This window comes from Aristolochia californica, unplaced genomic scaffold, assembly GCF_029961685.1.
Source record: "Aristolochia californica isolate CCGP_79_NKW_82.1479 unplaced genomic scaffold, dmAriCali1.0.hap1 SCAF_8, whole genome shotgun sequence".
NCBI classification, from domain to species: Eukaryota; Viridiplantae; Streptophyta; class Magnoliopsida; order Piperales; family Aristolochiaceae; genus Aristolochia; species Aristolochia californica.
The window spans coordinates 39,535,436-39,559,990 of NW_027182279.1; the positions used below are offsets into that span (position 1 = coordinate 39,535,436).

The window sequence follows — 24,555 nt, forward strand, 5'->3', positions numbered from 1 at the left end:
TACCGAGGCAGGAAAATACGTGGGCCATGCATGAGTTGACTCACTGAGTTGACCCGAACCGGGTTGAGTGACTGAGTTGACCTCAAATGCATATCAGTTAAACCTGAAAAAATTTGAGGTCTTGCGAAGGCCCGTTATGGCAAGTGGAATTGTTTGAAAAAGTGTTGTTGATTGCTCAGAAGTCTGCTATCTCGACGTAATTGTATTCGATCGAAAGATTATACCTCTAGCGTCTTCACTCAGGAGTTTTGGCGACAAACCAGCAAACTAGCAAGCACTCTACCATGTGAGTTGGTCTGTGATTTCTGCCATCATTCTGAGTTATGAATTTAATCTGATTTATTTGCCGAAGATCTTCTGTTCGCTGGATTATTTCCTTTGCCAAAAACTTTGGTAAATAACCATTTGAGAATCTTCTATTATATCTTTGTTGTTGATTATCGTAACTTGCTGGGATTACGTCTAGTTTCACGGGATTACATTTCGATCTGATCTGGCTTACTGAATCTGAGTTTACCTCGAATTGCTAATGTCCCACTCTATTCAAAAGTCAGCGTCGCGGGGAGGAAGACGAAGTAATATATTCAGATTTAATCTGCCAAGTTAGGTAGGTTGTTTTTAATCGAGCGCCGATTCACCCCAACTCAGATCAGAACTTGTCGGGTCAACCCAATTTCTTGCTTATTGCCTCTATTATATAGGTCCAAGTCCTGAGTTCTATACCGATTTCTTCCGCGACTTGGCTATATTGGTCTACCTCTTAACTCGGCTCGACTCGGTCCCTTGGCTCCGACGTGATATTATCTTGAATTAATTGACAACTTATTTCCTTGGTCAATGTATTATTTGGTGCATAACCTTCTGATGGATAGTGTATTATATTGTTCTTAAAAAAATTAAAATTATCTAGTTATTCTCTTCCAAAATAATTGGGTCTTCATAATGTCGATCCTAAAATATGTTTACATTTATTCAGGTAATAAGACTTCTAAATAGTTTTATTCTAAAAAAATAAATCAAGGTAATGATAATTTCATTGTGTAATATCCAAGTATTTAGGAAAGTAATTTACTCATTTTATGAATTTATGTAAGATTACCCATTTACCTATATACATTTTACTAATAAAACAAATAATAAGGTGCATTGAGAGAAAAAAATACAATGCCTATGTCATTTTATTTTATTTTTTAAATTTAAATTTACAATTAATCAAATACTGAATTCAGGTGTAATTAGAGAAATATTCTAATTGACAACTATTTAAATTGGGGTTCTCAAATTAGGGCACATTGGACCTCGTCCTACCATCCTATTACACATGTTGTGAAGATGGGGTTGAGTCGTCATTAGTGCCAATTCACAAGAGTTAAATTCGATATTGTGAATTAAAAAAAATAATAATTTGGACCCTACTTGGTAGATGAACCATTGGTCCTGATAGAGTGGCCCTAGTGGTCCAAACTATGTAAGAGAGAGAGAGAATCCTTGCACTAGTGTCTTTATACATCATGGGATCAATCATATATTTTATAGGGGGCAAAATGATATATCTCAAAGTTTGATCTAAGTGACATATTTTGAAAAATCCAAAACTCCCATGTCAATTTAAAGCAATATTTGGGTGTGTTCTTTCATACGGGTCCATAACCTTTCTCTTACCTGAAAACAGTGACCACAAAGTCTTTGTATGGAAGACCTGGGGTGACTCCAAAGTCTTCGTTATGCATGTTTTTCTAAAGTGTAGAGCCCACTACTAGCCACTCATGATCTCGCATGTGACTACCCAGGTGGCCGTGTTACCTCTCGAGCAATTCGTGGTCAAGGTTCTGCCCACTACTCTGTTCTCGATCGGGTCGTTCATGTTTTCGCTCAATCCAGGGCCCTTCAATATCAAGATTTCCTTCATCGCTAGTTGGATCCTCTGTTTAAAAAAACGTAGCTGGAAACCTGCTGGAGGGATTAATTTCAATCTCTAGTTCCAACGTTTGATTTTCTGAATCTATTAACAGCAGTTGGAAGATTTATTTTTAGAAGAATGCAACAGTTATCACAAAATCTTTGGCATTGTAGGCGTGAGAACTTTTTTGCCGAAAGCTGCCACTGCTGTTGTCTGTTTTCCATCCCGAGTGGAAGTTTCATCGTCATACCCTTTATAGGATTCTCCGAGAGAGAATCCTTGCACTGGTGTCTTTATGAAACCAGGGCTGGATGCATACCTTATACATCATGGGATCGATCATATATTTTATAGGGGGCAAAATGATATATCTCAAAGTTTGATCTAGGTGACATATTTAGAAAAATCCAAAACTCCCATGTCAATTTAAAGCAATATTTGGGGTGAGTTCTTTCATTCGGGTCCATAACCTTTCTCTTACCTGAAAACAGTGACCACAAAGTCTTTGTATGGAAGACCTGGGGTGACTCCAAAGTCTTCGTTATGCATGTTTTTCTAAACGTTAGTAAGTCTTCGAAGACTTGGATGTATGGTTTTGGTGGACTGCGATCTCTAATAAGTTAGTCAAGTCTAACTTCTCCCTACGGCGACTAAAAGGCCATATAAAGTCTCAAGTTATAATACTCGAATCAGAATTCTTTATCAGGATTCTTTCTTATCATCTCATCGTCGTTTGGAAGCAGGAGAGGGAGCAGAGAGAGGCATTTACACTGTTCTATCTCTCAACTACATGCAGTCACTTCGAATCTGCTCCTTTCAAGCCTTCAGCCCCTACTTGTCAAGTCGTCATCGCTTTGGGTGAAAGATACAGGAGGACAGAGAGATTAGACTGTTCTGTCAGCTACATGCAGTCGACTACTCAACACGTTCATTTGAAGAAAGGAGGGGACACGAGAGTGTCCAACACGGTCTCTACACAGAAATCTAGAGGTAATCAACTTTCTAATGTGTATGCTCTGGACTTGACTTCTAATGCACATTTTCTAGTGATGTATTAATGTGTATTTACAGACTGTTCTGTCAACTACATGCAGTCACTTCGAATCTGTTCCTTTCAAGACTTCAGCCTCAACTTCTCAAGTCGTCATCGCTTTGGGTGAAGGAGGAGAGAGATTAGACTGTTCTGTCAACTACATCTGTCAACTAATGCAGTCGACTATTCAACACGTTCAGTTGAAGAAAGGAGGGATACCAGTGTCCAACACGTTCTCTACCACATAAATCTTGCGGTAATGGACTTTCTAATGTGTATTATCTGAACTTCTTCTAATGCACATTTTCTAGTGATGTATAAATGTGTATGTTCTCAACTTCTAATTCTCAAGTTCTACCCTAATTCAAACAAACACTTATATACTTATCGTATTCAAAATGGTGTATGTCGATTTTTATTACAAGATGTTGGAAATAATGAGTTTTTAAGTAATTTATTTTTTAAAAAGTATGAGAGTATTGTCAAGTCCATTGAGTCATCATAGACTGTAAATCTCCCATATATCAATAATATGAATTGGATTTTTGGGTAATCAATACATATCAAACTTTCGAATCCACCCCAATTTTATCCCTATTAAATTTGATTTCGATTTGGAGTGTGATTGAAAGAGAGAAATCTTACTTAGTATAAGAAGTAAACGTATCGCAAACGGTTGAGAGAGAGAGAGAGATTGACTCCAAAGTCTTCATTATGCATTTTTTCTACACGTTAGTAAGTCTTGGAAGACTTAGATGTATGGTTTTGGTGAACGTGTTGCAAACGGTTGAGAGAGAGAGAGAGAGATCAAATAGCTTGACTCCAAAGTCTTCGTTATGCATTTTTTCTACACGTTAGTAAGTCTTGGAAGACTTAGATGTATGGTTTTGGTGGACCATAAGGTCTCCAGTTATAATAGCCGAATCAGACTTTATGGCCTTAAAATTTCTTTATGAGGATTCTTTCTTTTCATCATCGTCGTTTGGAAGCACGAGAGGGATTTACAGACTGTTCTGTCAACTACATGCAGTCACTTCGAATCTGTTCCTTTCAAGACTTCTGCCCCAACTTCTCAGGTCGTCGTCGCTTTGGGTGAATGGATAAAGGAGGAGAGAGAGATTACATTCCAAAACTAAAATTTTAAAAATAGAATTTTTATAAAAGATACATTTTCACAAGTGAATGACCAAAATTCGTAAATCCTATTAAATATACTAAAAGTACAATATCCTTGAACCAGGAACCAAGATTTGATTATAACTTATTTGAATGTTTTCTTAATCTAATAAAGATATTTGAATTTTTTATATGGATACGTTAGAGGCAACTAAAATGGATTTCGTTTTACTCCACATTTATGTTTTTAGAACACTGCCGTCTTTCTATCAAGAAGTCTAATAGCCGCTGAATTCTTTCTTTTCATCTTCGTCATGAAATAAAGAAAACAAATAAAAAAAACGCAAATCTACCATTTGGACACCCATTTAATGGATTCAACTTCCTTCAATCGCTTCCTTTCTGTTCCTTTCAAGACTATTCAGCATTAACTTGTCAAAGTCGTCATATGGAGAAAGGAGGGGACAGCAGAGTGTGCAACACGTTCCCTACCACAGAAATCTGATCGGTTGAACCTCGTGTTCCGAAACAGAAACCTTCTCTATACAAACTATAAAGAGATGACGGGAGAAAGAAGCAGCAGGGGAAGGGAGTTAGTGTCGAAGAGATGAGGGTGGCTTCAATTGTGAATTCGTTTGTTGGGTTTCTCTTGCTGGGTATCTTATGCAAGGGGATCAGTTCTTCGCAAGTGGCTTGCTTCGATGTGGAGAGAGAGGCTCTTACCAAATTCAGAAGCAAGCTCATCGATCCATCCAATCTTCTTGCCTCATGGGATGCTACTCAGGATTGCTGCAACTGGAAAGGTGTTACATGCCACATTGAAACAGGGTACGTGATCCAACTTAATCTTTCTCACGGTCCATACAGTGGCCAGATCGATGCAGCGTTGCTGCAACTAAAACATCTCCGACAGCTTGACTTGAGTTATAACTCTTTCTATGGAGTTAAAATCCCAGACTTTCTCGGTTCCTTAAAAGAGTTGAGGCATTTGGACCTGTCGTATGCGGACTTCAGCGGGAAAATTCCTTTCCATCTTGGAAATCTTTCTTATCTGGAGTCTTTGGATGTTTCTTCCTTCTTAAGACCACCGTTGTATGCAGATAGTCTTGACTGGATGGTAAATATGCCATCTCTGAAGCACGTAGGGATGAATGGTGTTAATCTTTCCATGGTAGGTTCTCGCTGGTTTCATGTAATTAACTCACTTTCTTCCCTACAAATACTCGAAATGTGGAGTGCTTCTCTTTCAACTTTCCCCCCAACGCCCTCATTTCTCAATCTTACACAACTACGTCATGTGGATCTTTCTTCAAATCAGTTCCATTCAAAATTTCCTAATTGGTTAGTTAATATTACGGCACTTGTGTCAATTCATCTCGGTGATAATGACTTCTACGGTGATATTTCTTCAGAGTTTGCAGTGTTGCCTCACTTGGAGGAGCTCTCTTTGTGGTATAATTATAACATCACAGTAAATTGCTCAAATCTATTCAGTGGCAGTTGGAAGAATATTAAGGAGATGGTTATAGATGGGGTTGAGCTATACGGAGAAATCCCAAACTCTATTGGTAATATCACTACTCTTACTAGTCTTCGCTTGGGAGGGAATCGAATCACGAAGGGTTTTCTAAGCCCAATGGGAAACTTACACAACCTGCAAACTTTGTTCTTACAAGGTTTCGAAGATTCAATTGCGCCAAAGCTTGATTGGTTATGCTCCTTAACAAATCTAACTCACTTATACATCTTCAACAGTAGATTTCCTGGACCCCTTCCTGCATGCTTGGGAGAACTCTCACCTCTGAAAGTGATTAGAATTGTAAATAGTATGTTGGAAGGTGTTGTACTTGAAAATCATTTCCAAAATTTGAGCAACTTAATCGTCCTAGACCTGTCGCAAAATTCATTAGAGTTTCGTCTTCCTATAGATTGGCTTCCTCCATTTCAAGTTGAAGAATTCCACCTTCGATCTTGTCATCTTGGCCCACAATTTCCTCAATGGCTTCAAACTCAAAAAAATATGTTTTACCTAGATCTCTCCCGAACATCTGTTGGTAATATACCGTTGTGGTCTTGGAACATCACTTCTCAACTTTATTATTTGAACCTCAGTATGAACAATATTTCAGGTTCACTTCCATACATTACACTTGGCAATTATACATTTACAAATATTGATCTGAGCTACAACAAGATCACAGGTCCCATACCTTTTCTCACAAACCCCGTCCAATTTCTTGATATCTCATACAATCAATTCTCTGGGGTCATTCCTCCTCTATTTGGTATGATGGAGAGCTTAGAAATTCTTAATCTTTCCCATTACAATCTCACTGGAGGCGTGCCCCCAACTTTGGCTAATTGTGGATCTCTCAAGGTGCTTGATTTGAAGGCAAACCATTTATCTGGCAATATTCCATGGTCTTCTGTTCAATTTGTGAATATAGAAAACTTGCACCTTGAGAAGAATAAGTTATCGGGAGAATTTCCTTCGTTTTTTAAAAATTGTACTGATTTGCAAATTCTTGACCTTAGTGGGAATGAATTTAGTGGAAGCTTGCCGAGATGGATTGGAGTAAGGTTGTCTAACCTTCGAATACTCCAACTAAGGTCCAACATGTTTAGTGGAACTATCCCGGAACTATGGAATTTGGGTTATTTGCAAGTCCTTGATGTGTCACATAATCGTCTGACAGGAGCCATTCCTAGAGGTATAACAAATTTAGTAGCCATGAGAACCAATCATGTTACAAATAATACACTTGGCTATGGGAGCAACTATTACAAAGAAAATGTTGATGTGTCGTACAATGGGATTGTGTATGAATTCACTAGCACTCTTTCATTGGTTATTGCTTTAGATATCTCAAACAACAATTTGTCAGGAACAATCCCAGAAGAAGTTGGAAACCTTATTGGTTTGATTGCTTTGAACTTGTCGGGGAATCAATTTTTCGGGAAGATCCCACAGAGCATTGGGAAGCTATATCAATTACAAAATCTGGATTTGTCAAGAAACCATCTTTCTGGATCGATTCCTCTAGCTATTGTTAGTCTGACATTTTTGAGTCATCTCAACCTTTCATACAATAATTTGTCTGGAATAATTCCAAGGGGTAATCAACTTGATACCCTTGATGAATCGAATTATATGGGTAATGAAGGTCTTTGTGGACAACCATTGAGAAAAGAATGTAAAAGTGATGGGAGGGATCAAATTCCTGTCCAACCTCTTGGTGATGAAGAGTTTGAAGATGAGTCTGAAATGAGATGGATCTATGTTGGCATTGTTCCTGGATTTGCAATTGGCTTGGTAAGTGTGTTTGGAATTTTACTATTCAAAAGGTCTTGGAGAATTATATATTTTCGATTTGTAGATGGTTTGCAAGATTGGTTTTGTTGGAATATTGTGAGACGGGTCTGATATGAAATGGATCTATGTTGGCATTGCTCTTGGATTTGCAATTGACTTCGTAAGTGTGTTTGGAATTTTACTATTCAAAAGGTCTTGGAGAATTATGTATTTTCGATTTGTAAATGGTATGTAAGTTTAGTTTTGTTGGAAATAAACATAATATTGTCAAAGCTAAATTTTTTTTCATAGGATGTGGTTTTGTTTTCTTTTCTTTGTAACTCATCCTTTTTCATATGCAAATGTCATTCAATAATATCTTTATCATTATAATTTAGTAGGGTTTTTCAAAATACAGTGACATTTTTTGGTTTTTTCTTTATTAAAATATTAGTGAAATTTTTAAAAGACAAAATGTAATAATGTAAGTCTTCTTTGGTATCGAAATAATGACAATTATAAATATTATTCTTCTTCTAATAGTAGAGATTTGAGCAACCCAAAAGTGAGTTTATTTCTGATGGAGCCTAAGGGAAGAAGGAATACCAAGTAAAGTAAAGATACAACACCCAAGAGAGCGTATGGTGATATTCCATGGAAGAAATATGGAGCATATATAATTAAAATATAGGTGATTATTAGACGAGTCCATGGCCACATAGTCCATGCCAATGACGAAAATCAACAATCAATTAAAAGGAAGATGTTGAATGCTCTATAATAAATTTAGTTCAGACTAACCAATTGCCCTATGAGATGTTGTTAAATGTTTTATTGTAAAATCGTGATTGGATAGGTCAATTGATTCTGATTCAACCATGCAATGTACCTTGACCAAGTCTAGTTTTTAGCAAAGCTTTGTAACTAAAACCTAAAATAATTAATTACATAATTAAATATAACACTACAAGAAAAAGAGTTTTTTTTTTCTTCGATAGATGTCACCATATCCAGCATAAATAATATTTCATTGGTAGAATAACTAAAAAATAAAAGAAAACTCTATCATCGAAAATTTATTTTTTGGTAGTAGAGTTATGACAAGTACATGGCAAGAAATACTTTCTTTCGGTAGAATTACTTTTCGATTGAAATAATATTTTTAACAAAAGAAAGTATTTTTGAGAAATATTGTTTTGACAAAAAATATTGTCCACCAAAACAAAATTTGGTGGAAACAATTTTTGTCGAATTTCTAAATAAAAATAATTGCAACCATCATGGTGGAATTTATTTTCAATTTGTTTAATCTTTTGTGGAAATTACATTTACTAATAAATACGATCAAAATATTAATTAACTATGTTTAATTGGAAGGACCCCACCCCATTTCTCCAACCCGGGTTTAACTAGACTCAATTATGGGCAAGTGGGATCCCCATCTAGCATTTAATGATTGGGTTGATTTTTATAAAATCATTTAAGAATTTTTTTTATTAAATTAATTAATAAATAAATTAACAAGGGAGATGGATACTCTCGTCAGCAATCGGGCAGACCCATCGAAACATTTCTCTTTCTCGGTCTCATTGGCGGATTCCTCCTGGCAAATTCATTCGATATCATTGAGGACGACTTTGAGGAAATTGGGCAGAACGGAGCTTCTCCACCGTGCCCCGGCCAAGAATGAATCCACAAATAGGAAGCGCATGATCTCTTCTCCGCTATTAATCAGGCATTCCCATAGAGATCTTGAAACCGATCCTCGTTATCTCCCCTCTTTTTATATTTTTCTTCTGCTTATCTAAGACCATGTTCTTGCTGTTTTTTATGGAGAATTCGTTGTGGGAAGACTGGAGTTGCCGATGATAAATACGTTTTTTTATTCGTTCTGGAACGCCTCCTTGCTACCTCTACCAACAAGATCGGAATGCCACCTTGCTACCTATACCAACAGCACCTGGAACGCCTCCTTGTTGCCTCTACCAGCAACACCTGGAATGCCTCCCTGCTGCCTCTACCAGCAACACCTGGAATGCCTCCCTGCTGCCTCTACCAGCAACACTGAAACGCCTCCCTACTGCCTCTACTAGCAGCACCAGAACGCCTATCTGTTGCTTCTACCATCAGCATCAGAATGCCTCCCCGCTGCCTCTACCAGTAGTACCAGAACGCCTCCCTTCTGCATCTACCAACAGCATCTGAACGCCTCCCTGCGGCCTCTGCCAGCAACACCGTCGAGTCCCGACCTGACCTCTTCCGGCAACAGCGCCGAGTCCGAGCTCTCACTCTTTCGAGTCCAGAGAGCTTCTCTTCCAGCAATAGCGCCGAGTCCGAGCTCTCACTCTTTCGAGTCCAGAGAGCTTCTCTTCCGGCAACAACACCGAGTCCGAGCTCTCACTCTTCCGAGTCCAGAGAGTTTCACTTCCGGCAACAGCGCCGAACCTCGCGACAGTGAGAAAGTTCATCTGTATCTGAGTCCTGAGCTTTCTCCCACTTGCCGCACACACCAACATAGAGATCTGAAGTGCCGAACTTCCACGGCTCTCTCTTCTCCAGCAACAACATCGGCGTCGCTCGAGCCTTCTCGAGCCTTTTCTGTTCAAAAATAGCGCCACCCTTGACAACCTCTCTCTTCTTCCACTCACACAGCGCACAACGACGCACTGTTACAGCAAGCCCGAGAGATCTGTTCTTCCGGCAATAATAGCGAACATCAGCTTTGTTCTCTGAACGGTCGAGTCCGGAGTACTTCCGGCAATAGCAGTGAGTTTCAAAGCTCCTCTCTTCTAGCAACGACATCGCACATCAACGCCCTCTCTTCCGCCAACAACACCGAGTTCTGATGAGACCGAAGCCTCTTTTTTTTCTCACAACGCTGAGAGTCATGAGCTTCTCTGTTTTTCTCCTGACGCCGAGAGTCTCGAGCTTACCCTTTCTGTAACTCACACCAGCTCACACTCTCTGTTTCTCGTCGTAGCCTCAAGTCCCGAGAGGAGAAAAATATCAACAGAAACGAAAGGCATTCCTTTCTTTGATTAAGTGCAGCACAAGCAATGGAAGAGAAGAATGACCCTCAGGGTCCCTTGGGCCCACCTCTCTGACTGTGCCCATCTACTCGAGTGTTTTGGACCCAGACTCCACCACTCAACAATTCTTCCACTTGGAGACTGGTACACCAACTGCATCGCCCTCTTCCTCAGATATGATATCCTCCACCTCTGTAACTCACTGCCCCGGACTTCATGCTAGAAGACTAACTGAAGTTACACAAAACTTCAATTTCTCAAGGGTAACACCCTTCTTGGCCAGCTCCCACTTACTGGAATTTTCAGCTTGCAAGGTTTCTTCGTAACTCTTCGAATTGTAGCTGCAGGAGTGGACGACTCTGGATCTGACTACGGAATAATAAGAGTGGGTGCACTGGACCCACTCTCCCCGTCACTCACTTCTCTGCACTACATGGTGGCCTCTGGTAGGTGATCCAATCTCACGTACTCGAACTGTTGAGAAGTTGCTTCAGCAACTGTACTGGATTTGTCCTTGTACACAATCTTCTCATCTCTCTCCAGCCATCGTTTTTCCTTATACCCGAACCTCAACTCTGATACCAGTTGTTAGGGGAAAAAAACTGACGATAATAAGACGAATAAACGGTAATCACGCACGACAGATTTTTTCTTCGTGGTTCGACAAATTGCCTACATCCACAGGAGCTGTAGAGGATTTTATTACTTCTTGAAGAATCACAATACAATAGAGATGCTTCTTAGTTACAGTAACAACGTCGTCCCATTGTCTCTCATAGCAACGACTCCCTGCAGCCTCTATTAGCAGCATTTGGAACACCTCCCTACAGTACCTGGAACGCCTCCTTGCTGCCTCTACCAGCAGCACCAGGAAGCCTCCATGCAGCCTCTACCAGCAGCACCTGGAATGCCTCCCTGCTGCCTCTACCAGCAGCACCAGGAAGCCTCCATGCAGCCTCTACCAGTAGCACCTGGAATGCCTCCCTGCTGCCTCTACCAGCAGCACCGAAACGTCTCCATGATGCCTCTACCAGTAGCACCAAAACACCTCCTTGTTGCCTCTACCAGCAGTAACTGAAATGCCTCTCAGCTGCCTCTACCAGCTGCACCAGAACGCCTCCCTGCTACCTCTACCAGCAGCACCTGAACGCCTCCGTGCTGCCTTTGCTAGCAGCATCGCTGAGTCCCGACCTGACCTCTTCCGGCAACAACGTCAAGTCTGAGTTCTCACTCTTCGGAGTCAAGAGAGCTTCTCTTCCGGTAACAGCGCTGAGTCCGAGCTCTCACTCTTCGGAGTCGAGAGAGCTTCTCTTTCAACAACGGCACCGAGTCCGAGCTCTCACTCTTCCGAGTCCAGAGAGTTTCTCTTCCGACAACAACACCAGTCCAAGCCCTCACTCTTCCAAGTCTAGAGAGCTTCTCTTCTGACAATAGTGCTGAAACCCGAGCCAATCTCTTCCAGCACATCGCCGAACCTTGCAACAGTGAGAAAGCTCTTGTATTTGAGTCCCAAGCTTTCTCCCACTTGCCTCACACACCAACATAGAGATCCGAAGTCCTGAGCCTCCACAGCTCTCTCTTCTCCGGCAACAGCGTTGGTGTCGCTTGAGCCTTCTCGAGCCTTCTCTGTTCAGAAAATGTGTTGCCCTTCATAGACTCTCTCTTCTTCCGCTCACACAGCGCACAACAATACACTGTTCCAGCAAGCCTGAGAGATCTATTCTTTTGACAACAACAGCGAACAATAGCTCTATTCTTTGATCGGTCGAGTCCCGAGTTCTTTCGGCAACATCAGCGAGTCTCAGAGCTCCTCTCTTTCGGCAATGGCGTCGCACAGCAACGCCTTCTCTTCCGGCAACGACGCCGAGTTCTGACGAGACCGAAGCTTCTCTTTTTTTCTCACGACGACGAGAGTCCCGAGCTTCTCTGCTTTTCTCCCGGCGCCGAGAGTCCCAAGCATACCCTTTCTGTAACTCACAATAGCTCACACTCTTTGTTTCTCGCCGTAGCCTCAAGTCCCGAGAGATTTGTTCTTCCAGCAACAGTAGCGAACAACAACTCTGTTCTCTGATCGGTCGAGTCCCGAGTTCTTCCGGCAACAATAGCGAACAACAACTCTGTTCTCTGATAGGTAGAGTCCTGAGTTCTTCCAGCAACAACAGCGAGTCTCAGAGCTCCTCTCTTCTGGCAACGGTGTTGCACAACAACACCCTCTCTTCCGGCAATGGCGCCGACTTTCGAGAAGACCGAAGCTTCTCATTTTTTCTCACGGCGCCGAGAGTCCCGAGCATCTCTGTTTTTCTCTCGGCGCTGAGAGTTCCGAGCTTACTCTTTCTGTAACTCACAGCAGCTTACACTCTCCGTGTAGCCTCTGTTAGGTATACGACCAAAAGTCCCACATTGGTTAAAAGTGGGGAGGATCTTGGATATATAAGTATGGACACTACCTATCTCTACATTGGTATGATATTGTCCACTTTGGGCCGAAGCCCTCATGGATTTGCTCTTGGGCTTTACCCCCAAAATGCCTCATACCAATAGAGATAGTGTCCATACTTATATCCAAGATCCTCCCCACTTTTAACTTGTAAGGACTATGGACACTACCTATCTCCACATTGGTATGATATTGTCCCTTTGGGCCTAAATCCTCATGGATTTGCTCTTGGGTTTTACCCCCAAAAGGCCTCATACCAATGAAAATAGTGTCTACACTTATACATCCAAGATCCTCACCACTTTTAACCAATGTGGGACTTTTGGTCGTATACCTAACAATCCTCCCCTCGAACAAAGGACCACCGAACCTCTCCTCAAACAATCATCCATCCGTCTACTCTCTACCAACCCGAATTTTTCACTCCAATGTGTTGGAAGCACACGCCTTATTTGGAGTACCACCCGGATATTTCACTCCAATGTGTTGGAAGCACACCCCTTATATGGAGTACCACCTATCTCGAGAGTATGCTCTATCCAGATCAACTCCTTTCACCGTGTTGGGATCAAGACACGTCCATATGGATACTACTTATCTCTACATTGGTATGATATTATCCACTTTGGGCCTAAAACCTCGTGGATTTGCTCTTGGGGTTTTCCCCCAAAAAGCCTCATACCAATAGAGATAGTGTCCACACTAATATATCCAAGATCCTCCCTACTTCTAACCAATGTGGGACTTTAGTCGTATACCCAACAATCCTCCCCTAGAACAAAAGACCACCTCCCCTCCCCTCAAACAATCATCCATCCGTCCACTCTCTACCAACCAGGATTTTTCCACTCCAATGCTTTTGAAACACACGCTTTACATGGAGTACCACCTGTCTCGAGAGTTTGTTATATCTAGATCAACTCCTCTTCACTGTGTTGGTACCAAGACTTGTCCATGAAGAATCCAGAGCACACCACTTGTCTAATAGAATACATCTACGGATCCCTTCACAATCTAAATTGAGGCCCACCACCTTCGTTCGACATTCAAAGGATCTCATCCACCATGGCTAACTCTAGGGCATAGCTCTGATACCACTTGTAAGGTCTATGGACACTACCTATCTCCACATTGGTATGATATTGTCCACTTTGGGCCTAAGCCCTCATGGATTTGCTCTTGGGCTTTACCCCTAAAAGGCCTCATACCAATGGAAATAGTGTCCACACTTATATATCCAAGATCCTCCCCACTTTTAACCAATATGAGACTTTTGGTCGTATACCTAACAATACTCCCCTCGAACAAAGGACCACCGAACCTCCCCTTAAATAATCATCCATTCGTCTACTCTCTACCAACCTGGATTTTCCACTCCAATGTGTTAGAAACACACGCCTTATATGGAGTACCACCTGTTTCGAGAGTATGCTCTATCCAGATCAACTCCTCTTCACCGTGTTGGGATCAAGACACGTCCATATGGACACTATTTATCTCCACATTGGCATGATATTGTCCACTTTGGGCCTAAGCCCTCATGGATTTGCTCTTAGGTTTTCCCCCCAAAAGGCCTCATACCAATAAAGATAGTGTACACACTTATATATCCAAAATCCTCCCTATTTCTAACCAATTTAGGAATTTGGTCATATACCTAACGGCCTCGGGTCCCGAAAAGAGAAAAATATCAACAGAAATGGAAGGCATCCATTTATTTGATTAAAGTGCAGCAAATGCAACGGAAGATTGGGCCCACCTCTCTGACGGTGCCCATCTACGGTACCCATCTACTCTGAGTGTTGTGGACAAAAGCAACTTCCTATTCATTGAAATTCTTGCGAATTCACACAGATGAACAAGAGCAGAGCACGTGGGCAAGAGTGGAAAAAACAGAGCGAGGGAGAGGAGTGATCGGCGGCTCTTTTCAGCCACGCCAGAAAGTGCCAAGCTCTTAAAAGTCGGAAGTCGCAATCGCCCTTTCTTTGTCTGCTGTTGACTGTGCGAGCTTCTTTTGTTTTTTTGGGAGGTGAGGCATTAAATCCGACGAGCTAGTTACTCAATTCGTGCAAATAATGAAAAGGCTACAGAGGGATGCTGTACAGTGAGAATTCCTCAGCATGAAAATCTGTAAAAGAGCTTCTCCCATGGAGTTTGTCATGTTTCGTTTTTGCATTGCTAGGTGCCTGTATGGTCTGAAAACTGGACCTTTTATATTCTGTGCTTGGAATATAAAACTTTTATGTTCTCCCGGTGTACATTGGTTAGTGAGTACCTAATCAGAAAACTTTTGATGGTGCTCAGGCCAAGGGATTGAAGGATTTTTACAGAGGAGATCCTCACGTGCCTCTTCGGGGACCCTCTCATCAACGGGGGTTCAAGAATGTCTCTCTTCTGACGAAATTTCACCGTCTTCAATTAATTCATCATTTTACTACCCCTACTGCTGCCGCTGAAATTAACAGCTCAAAATTTTGAAATTCGCTGCGGCTAGGGGCTGGCGGCGGCCACCCTTCCTCTCGTGTCATCCCACATGCAAGGCACGATCCTCTTTTTCAGCCTTTCAGGACGAATATAATTCTCTTTGCTACAGTTTTAGCTAATCTAATCTGTTTTAGCATTATTTCTTCGACTTATCTTCGATTAACAACCACCAAAAGAAAAGAAAAAAACAGCATTTCATTATGGGTCCTCCCTTGTGAAGATCGTAAACAGAGACCATTGGTGCTTCTTGAATGTCTAGATTTTCGTCATAAATATTACAGTTTTCTTGTGATTAATGAAGATGGTCCTTTATGAGTAGGATCTTTTGCTCCGTTCCCGTTTCTGGAAACAGATTTTTTTTTTTTTTTTTTTTTGTGGGCTCCATCCTTTTGGAGGAATAGTTGAGACCCATTTCAGAGCGGAACGAAGAGCAAACAAGTAAGCATCGAAATTACAGATCTTCTATTATTTAGCCGATGAAACTCCATTTCATTCCCTTATTGTCTTCAGACTGTTTTGAGTCAATTTAACCTATTAGCTTGAACCAATATACTGCTTCCAGACTTGCAACCATTGACCTCCGTCGCAAGATATCATATCTGGGTTTTGGTTTGTGGTCATGTGAAATGAATTTTTCCCTGCTATTGTTGCTGCTACCATTTCGTGGGGGAGTATAGATTCTCTTGGTTTACTTAAAGACTATTATGTGTTGGGGAATGGCTGCTGGGCTCCAGAACCACGAAGAAGTGCCAGAAGATCACTTCAGGAGAAAGCTTGCAGCTGCCGTTAGGAGTGTCCAGTGGAGTTATGCAATTTTCTGGTCGATTTCTTCAAGACAGCAGGGGTATGCAATCCTTAAAACGTACAATAGTCCTTTTTTTTTTCTTTTGTGTTCTTCGGTTTCTGTCTTTAATCACTGACGCTGGTTCGGTGTTGGTGTATATTAGTTAGAGGTGAGTTATATAATGTGAGTAGTGTTTGTTCTTGATCTCGTTTTTCTTTTCTTTTTTAATTTCTTTTGGTACTTAAATAACACAGACTTGGACTAGAGAATGTGTAATGAATGTGAACCGATGAGGTGGAAATGATTCTCAGCCCAATGCATCAATTATTTCTGTAATGATTTATTTCAGGAAAAAAAAAATGAGTTCCCTTTGGACTAGCACATTCTTTCTTTCTTTCTTTTTTTAAATTTCACGTTTTGCTGTTAAGTTTAGTTTTCTTGTATTTTCAGCCACTCTGTGAGATACCACGAAAGCCACTTTGCTTTCTCTCCAGTTTCTATAAAAATTAAACATTTGCTATCATTGTGACGAGGTTCTGGGTATTTCTCTTCTTGACTTGTTTTTGTTTACAATGAGATCTTATAGGATGCTAGAATGGAGTGATGGGTACTATAATGGGGACATCAAGACAAGAAAGACATTTCAACCAATGGAACTAAATGCTGACCAAATAGGTTTACAGAGATGTGAGCAACTGAGGGAACTTTATCGGTCTCTTTCAGCTGGTGACAGCAATCAAGAAGCCAAGAGGCCTTCTGCTGCTTTATCCCCTGAGGATCTTACTGACTCGAAGTAGTATTATTTGGTCTGCATGTCCTTCACATTTAATCCTGGACAAGGGTAATCTTCTCTTCCATTTTTGGTCTCTGCTGGTTAAATTCGAACCCATTTATTTGGTATTTGATAAAATCTTGGACAAAAGGTCAAATGCATATCTATTTTATGGGTGGCATGACATCTGATTTATAGAGCTATAATAGTTCAAATGCATAGTTATTTGAGGGAGAGTGACCAACAGCTGCTGCTGTTTCTTGCTCCTGATTAGTATTAGGGTCGTGGGAATGAGCTCTAATGCATATCTATTTGGTTGTAATGCAGCATCTGATTTATATGACTATAGTAGTTCAGATGCTTTAGTATTTGAGGGATACTACTGCTGTTTCCTGCTTCTGTTAATTATAACAACAGCGACTCTGTTTTGTCTTGTTCTGTTTGTGTTGTTTTATCTGTTCATTTACATTATATATTTTCTGTTGTTTTCAGGCCTTATTCTTATGAAATTCTTTTTCATTCCATTGAGTAACTTTTTATACATATTTTTTATTCCTCCAAAATGATTGCCAGGAAGAGCATTAGCAAACGGTCAACACATCTGGCTATGCAATGCCCACATAGCAGAAAGCAAAGTCTTCTCACCCTCCCTTCTAGCAAAGGTGGAGATCCGTCAGCACAGTTACATTTTTAATTTTAGTGAATGTCTTGAGTTAAAACATTTTCTTCTTGAAAAATGGCAGAGGAATCTAATCTTATCGTGGTCTTTCTTTGTCTTGAATGATCCATTGGCTCTCAATTTCACCCTCAGAGTGCATCTATTCAGGTATTTACTCTTCTAAATTAGGAAGTTTTAAATGTAAATTTTAAAGAGTTCATGAGCACTTATAGATGAGTTTGAGTCAAATCATGCAATACACAGCTGATGCAATTTTGAACTGAATAGAATAATGAATTCAGTATTTGAAGTACTATGTTTCATTGGTGTCTCATTTTGTGACTAGGATTGTCCAATTGGTGAGTTCATTGTTAGTTTCAACCAAGTATTTGTACCTACACCAATAAACGATGCATTATCTGAGTGAGAGAGAGAGAGATGACTGCACTCTGTTCTGGTTGTGGAAATATGTCATACAATCTAAAGAGTTTTAGTGGCATTCGTATTTTCCATTTCATGTTGTGAATATATCTTCTGTTACTATTATTTCCACAATTTGAAGACGGTTGCATGCTTTCCTCTAATGGGTGGTGTTCTGGAGCTAGGTGTGACTGAACTGGTGAGAAGACTATACACTCCATCTAGATGGTTAGTGATCTTTAGTGAGTGTCATTTTTTGGGTCTTGTAAATGGTCTTATCTGATTGTAATTGTCTCTGTAAAGTTCTCAGGGGATCCTGCTCTCGTTCAACAAATCACCACCACATTTCTAGAGTTTCCAAAGATTCGCTGCTATGAGCAATCTACATTCAGCCCCAGGAATGTTGAGAAAGAAGACAACCAGATATATGCTGAAGTTGACCATGGGAAGCTTAATTCAGTACCTGGATGTGGTATGGAGTCCAAGGATTATCCGTCAACTTTTTCTCATCAGTTCACACCTAAAGAAGTAGAATTGAATCCAATTGAAGAAATACAGAATGATGAGTTAAAAACTGGTTCATCAGAGGATATTTCTACTGATTGTGGAGCTAATGTAGACACCGAAGATTCTTTTATGGCAGAGGGTATAAAGGGACATTCTCAAGTCCAAAGTTCGCAATACATGGATGATGACTTTAGCAATATAAACTCAAGTGATTGCATATCTCAATCCTTTGCTGCTGTTGAAAAAGCTGCCTCCTGCGAAAAATCTAATGCTCTTTTACAAGAACTTCAAGAGTGCAACCACACTAGATTTAGCTTGTTGGATCTTGAAACAAATGACTATCACTATTCAAAGACTCTGGCAGTCATTTTCAGAAACTCTGAACACTTGGTTGTTAAGACTGCCCTTTTAAATGTTTCTAGTTCTTCAAGCTTGACATACTGGAGGAAAGACTTAGACGGCCCTGTGCTGCAGATTTGTAGTAATACATCACAGAAGATACTGAAAAGGGTTTTAGTTGAAGTTTCATGGATGCATGGCAGGTCCCTATTGTCTCAGCATGAGAATGGTGCCACAGGGTATGGTTACAGTGGTAACCATGTTTTGTCTGAGAGGAAGAGAAGAGAGAAGTTGAACGAAAAATTTCTGATTCTCCTGTCACTGATTCCTTCTATTAGCAAGGTAATTGAAACTGACATCTCTTGTCCTATGTTAGATTAATGTTTGCTCTCAGCATTCATGTATTGGATATTTTTAGCAGAAGTCTTTTAGAGTGTATTTATTCTTTATCAGAAGTTGTGGAATGTTACTAGGAGATCAACAGTGATTTCTGCTTATTGTGGGATTCAAGTGGTGGCATATTGTTGCCATACCCCAGTTTACAGGATATATTTCATATCTTGGAGAGCCCACTTCTTCCATCATGGATAGTTCTTAACAAGGACCCTTTTTGTGATGACTCAAAAATGCAGATGAAACTTGAACTTGGGATACTTCTAACCTTGGGTTAGTAATCCTAGATGGTGTTAGCTGGACATTGAAACAGATCTGTCCTTGTTTCACTTCAACCAGCTCAAGATCCTGCACCAAAAGAGCAAATAGGCTAATATATTTTTTATTATCATATTTTTATTTTTATATTTATTTATTTATTTTTCAGATTGATAAGGCATCCATCCTTGGGGACACTATTGAGTACCTTAGAGAGCTTGAAAGAAGGGTCAACGAGTTGGAAGCTTTCAAGGATTTTGCAGCCTCTGAACCGAGAGAAAGAAGGAAACACCCTGATGTAGTTGAGAGAACATCTGACAACTGTGGACATAATGCTAATGAAAAAAGGAATCTCATAAACAAGAGAAAGGCCTCTGACATTGATGAAGCAGATGCAGAACTCAATTGGGTGGTATCTAAAGATGGCTTGGCTGACGTAACAGTTACAATAGTTGACAAAGAGGTCTCAGTCGAACTAAGATGTCCATGGAGGGATTGTTTGTTACTCGAAATAGTCGATGCAATAAGCAGTCTTCATTTGGATGCTCACTCAGTCCAGTCATCAACTACTGATGGGATTCTTGCTCTGATGCTCAAATCTAAGGTCTGAATATTTGAGAGCAAAGCCCAAGTTTTCCTGTTTATCTTTGAAAGAAAGATGTCAAGTCGCTCTTTTTAGAGAAGCCCATGAAAGACTTCATCCAGGGCAACTCAATAAACTGTTAATGTGTGCCTACAATTACTCCAAATTAAACCTTCAAAAAACCTGGAACTGTTCAGGGGTAAAAAAAGATGGAATTCCAAAAGACCTGAACTGTTGAGGGTGGAAAAGACAAAATGTCAAAAGATAAACCATTTAGTGGTGAAAAGACAAGAACTACTTAAAAGTCTGATGTTTCAATTCAAGTAGTAGGCTGAGTTTTTCCCAGAGCTGTCTGGTTATCATTGTACAATATGTTTGCCTGGTTGAATCACCTCATGAGCTTCTCACTTAGTGGCTTGTTAATGGCATCATTTAGGCACCTATTTAATGTATTCAATGCGTCAATAATTAAAGAAGTATATTCAATGCATCAATAATTAAAGAAGTGATGTACGAGAGAGAGAAGAATCTATGGAGTCACTTCCTTTCTGTGACTTTCAAGACTACGAAGTCCCTTAACTTGTCAAGTCGTCATCACTTTGGGTGAAGGACAAAGGAGGAGACAGCAGCCATCTCATTCGGCTGTAAGAGACGAAAGGAGGACGAAGTAGCAGGGGAAGGGAGTTGGGGGGGGAGGGAGGATGTTAGTGGTATAATGTCTTTTAATACTTGAAGTCGTCGATGGAGTGCCGACGAAGTTTCATCTCGATGACGGGGTCCTGCATTTCCACGGTTTAATTTTTTCATCTCAAAGAAGACCTTGTTTGATCTTCTTTGAGTCGAAGGACGCATGACACTGGCTTTTCCCCCTCTCTCCTCTCACCCACCCTTGCTCGTCGTCATTACTCGTTTTTTCTTCCTCTCTCTCGTACTCCCTCTCTCGTCTCCCTGCGCCCCCAACGTTGTTGCTGCCATAAAATCGATTGTATTTTAGTATCCGGCCACCGTCTCAGCTCCCTCTCATCTCCGGCCTCGTCTCTCGGTCTTCTCTCAGCCTCGCCCTCTCTCTCGCACCCCCTCGCTCGTCTCCGTGACTCCCTCTCTTCTCTCGGACTCGCTCTCTCTCGTTTCTCTCTCTTATCCCTCCGATCTCCCTTTCTTCTCTGTCTTCTCCCTCTCTTCTCCCCTTCGGCCTCCCACTCCCTTCCCTCTCTGGCTATTCTCCTTTCCCCGAAAATACCTTCTGATTTCGTTTGATTTCCTCATTTCCATTTCGATTTTCTTCAATTTTGGACATTTGGGCATTGATTGCTTAATTTCTACTTCGATTAGGCATCGATTTTCCCATTCGGCATCGATTTCACCCTTCGGCTTCGGTTTTCCCCAAATTTTAGAAGGTATGCCTAAACCCTAATTTTTTTTCATTAAATTAGTGTTTTATTTGATTTAAATTTATTTTCAGTGCCTAATTGGTGGTTATTTGTGCATTATTGGGGGATTTAGGGTTACGGTTTATAGTCTAAATTCTTGATTCGTGTATAGATTATTTTTAGGGTTTGCTGCTCGGTATTTAAGGGTCTTGTAATTAGGGTTTAGGGTTTATGGTTAAGGATTTAGGGTATTTTAGGGATTAGGGTTTTTAAGGTTTTGGGGGTTTTGTGTTTTTAAGCTCTAGGGTATTTTGGGTTTAGGGTCTGGAATTATGGTGTAGGGTTTAGGGTTTTGTGAGCATTGTGTTTTTGGCAAGCATAAGAGGTTGGGCTTCTCCACGGCCATTTAGGCTTTAGGGTTTAGGGTTGGACTACATTCATTCGACCAAGGGAACATTGGACTATATTCATTCGGATCTTTGGGGACCTTCTCGTGAACCATCCAGAGGTAATGGTTCTCGTTACATGCTTACTTTCATTGATGATTTTTCAATGAAGGTTTGCGTCTATTTTTTGAAAGAGAAAAGTGAAGTGTTCCGCATATTCGGAGAATAGAAATCACTTTTGGAAAACCAAACGGGAAAGAAAGTAAAGAGGTTGAGAACCGATAATGGCTTAGAGTTTTGCAACCGGGAGTTTGATAATTTTTGCAAGACCGAAGGAATTGTTCGGCACAAGACAATGGTCAATACTCCACAACAAAATGGTGTTGCAGAGAGGATGAATAGGACACTACTTGAGAGAGCTAGGAGTATGCTTTCCACTGCGGGTATGGGTAAGGAGTTTTGGGCGGAAGCTGTCAACACAACATACCATTTGGTGAATCGATCTCTTACCACTTCAATTGAGTGCAAAACGCCCGAGGAAGTGTGGTCGGGTAAGCCGGCCGATTATTCCAGTTTGAGGGTGTTTGGTTGTCCCGCATATGCTCATGTGAATGAAGGAAATTTGGAGCCTAGATCGAAGAAATGTGTTTTTCTTGGGTATCCTGAAAATGTGAAGGGGTATAGATTGTGGTGTCCTGAATCATCCAAGTTTCTCATATCTAGAGATGTCATTTTCAACGAGTTGGCAATGTTGAAAGCAAAAGATGTTGCACTCGAGCCGACTATTCAGGAAAATGAGACAGTTGCAAAGAAGGTGGAGTTCAAAGTGTCGGTCCAAGAAGGTGATGAGGCAACGTTACATGATGATGAGGCAGGCCAAGAAGATGCACAACCATATTTATTGGCAAGGGACCGAGCTAGAAGAGAAATTCGAACACCCACTAGGTATGGACAATCTGATTTTGCTTATTGTTTGGCAGTTGTCGGAGATGTGGAGTATAGTGAGCCATCTTCTTACAAGGAAGTCATTTCTTCTACAAATTCGGCCGAGTGGGTTGCCGCGATACAATCACTGCAACAAAATGAGACTTGGTCTCTTGTGAAGCCTCCTAGTGATAAGAGGATTGTGGGTTGCAAGTGGGTGTACAAGAGGAAGATTGATGGTTCAAATCCCGCGGATTTTTGATACAAGGCAAGGCTTGTGGCTAAAGGCTATAGCCAAGTCCAAAGCGTGGACTTCAATGATGTATTCTCTCCCGTGGTAAGACATACCTCCATTCGAGTTTTGCTCTCTTTGGTGGTAATGCAGGATTTGGAGTTGGAGCAAATGGATGTGAAAACTGCTTTCTTGTATGGTGATTTAGAGAAACAAATTTACATGAGTCAACCAGAGGGTTTTAAGGTGGCGGGAAAGGAGGACCGTGTGTGTCTATTGAAGAAGTTCCTTTATGGCCTTAAGCAATCACCGCGGCAATGGTACAAGAAGTTCGACTCATTCATGGTGAGTATTGATTTTCACCGTTCCAATTATGATAGTTGTGTCTATTTCAAGAAGTTGAATGATGGTGAGTTCATCTACTTGTTGCTCAATGTGGATGACATGTGATTGCATCCTCCAACTTGAAAGAAGTTAGGAGGTTGAAAGAGCAATTGAGTTCGGCATTTGAGATGAAAGATTTGGGGGCTGCCAAAAGGATTCTCGGGATGGAGATCACAAGGGATCGGCCCAATAGAAAATTGTTCCTTTCACAAAAGAGTTTTGTCGGTTTGGCATGGAGAAAGTTAAGGTTGTTTCAACTCCTCTTGCGGTGCATTTCAAGCTTTCGGCTGATTTAAGCCCACAATCTGATGATGAGAAGAAATATATGGAGAAGGTTCCATATTCGAGTGCGGTCTAGAGTCTCATGTACTTGATGGTGTGTACTCGACCCGACATTGCTCAAGCTGTTAGTGTGGTAAGTAGATATCTCTCTTGTCCTGGAAAAGGGCACTGGGCAGCAGTGAAGTGGATTTTTTGCTATTTGAAAGGTACGATTGATGCTCGTTTGGAATTTGGAAATGGTAACAAGGCACTAATGGGTTTTGTGGATGCGGATTTTGCGGGTGATTTAGACAAGAGGCGTTCTTTGACATGATATATTTTTACTTTTGGAGATTGTGTAATTAGTTGGAAGTCTACACTTCAAGCCACCAATGCACTCTCAAGTACCGAGGCCAAATACATGGCAATCACAGAGGCTATCAAGGAAGCTATTTGGCTCAAGGCGTTTGTTAGTGAGATATCTTCTATCGAAGGTCCTATTACAGTGCATTGTGACAGCCAAAGCGTCATTCATTTGACAAAGGACCGCATGTATCATGAGAAGACGAAGCATATTGATATTCGTTATCATTTTGTTCAAGATGTGATCTCAGATGGTAAGGTTGTCGTGAAGAAGATTGGTACCGAGTCAAATCCAGCCGATATACTCACAAAGCCTCTTCCAATTGCAAAATTCAAGTTTTGTTCAAGTTTGGTGTCAGTTTGTTTCTAGCATGTTGCTAGTGTATCTTTATATTTGTTTTTGTTTAGGTTATGTTTGTTTTAGATACAATTTGGTTCAAGGTGGAGATTGTTATGTTTGACCAAATTGTTGTGTGGGGCCCAGTGGGCCCATGTAATTTTATACATTCCTCTCATGTAACCCTAAGTTAGGGAACAGTAAATGAATCAAGAAATTTTGGGGAAATCACGCTGCGCTCTCGTCTTCTCCTTTCCCCCTTTCGTCCTATTCTCAATCTAGAGATTCTCAAC

The 24,555-nt window shown here is 40.8% G+C and overlaps 1 protein-coding gene and 1 pseudogene across 1 annotated transcript; both read left to right on the forward strand.

The window, feature by feature from the left end:
- The first annotated feature begins 4,750 nt into the window (after positions 1 to 4,750).
- On the forward strand, positions 4,751 to 7,473 carry LOC137938519 (putative receptor like protein 25). The gene is made up of 2 exons (XM_068783472.1): positions 4,751 to 4,877; positions 6,935 to 7,473. Exons 1-2 carry the CDS (start codon positions 4,751 to 4,753, stop codon positions 7,471 to 7,473), a joined length of 666 nt encoding a protein of 221 aa, XP_068639573.1.
- An 8,522-nt stretch (positions 7,474 to 15,995) lies between these two features.
- LOC137938710 (transcription factor EGL1-like) lies at positions 15,996 to 20,377 on the forward strand (annotated as a pseudogene).
- The last annotated feature ends 4,178 nt before the right edge of the window (positions 20,378 to 24,555 follow it).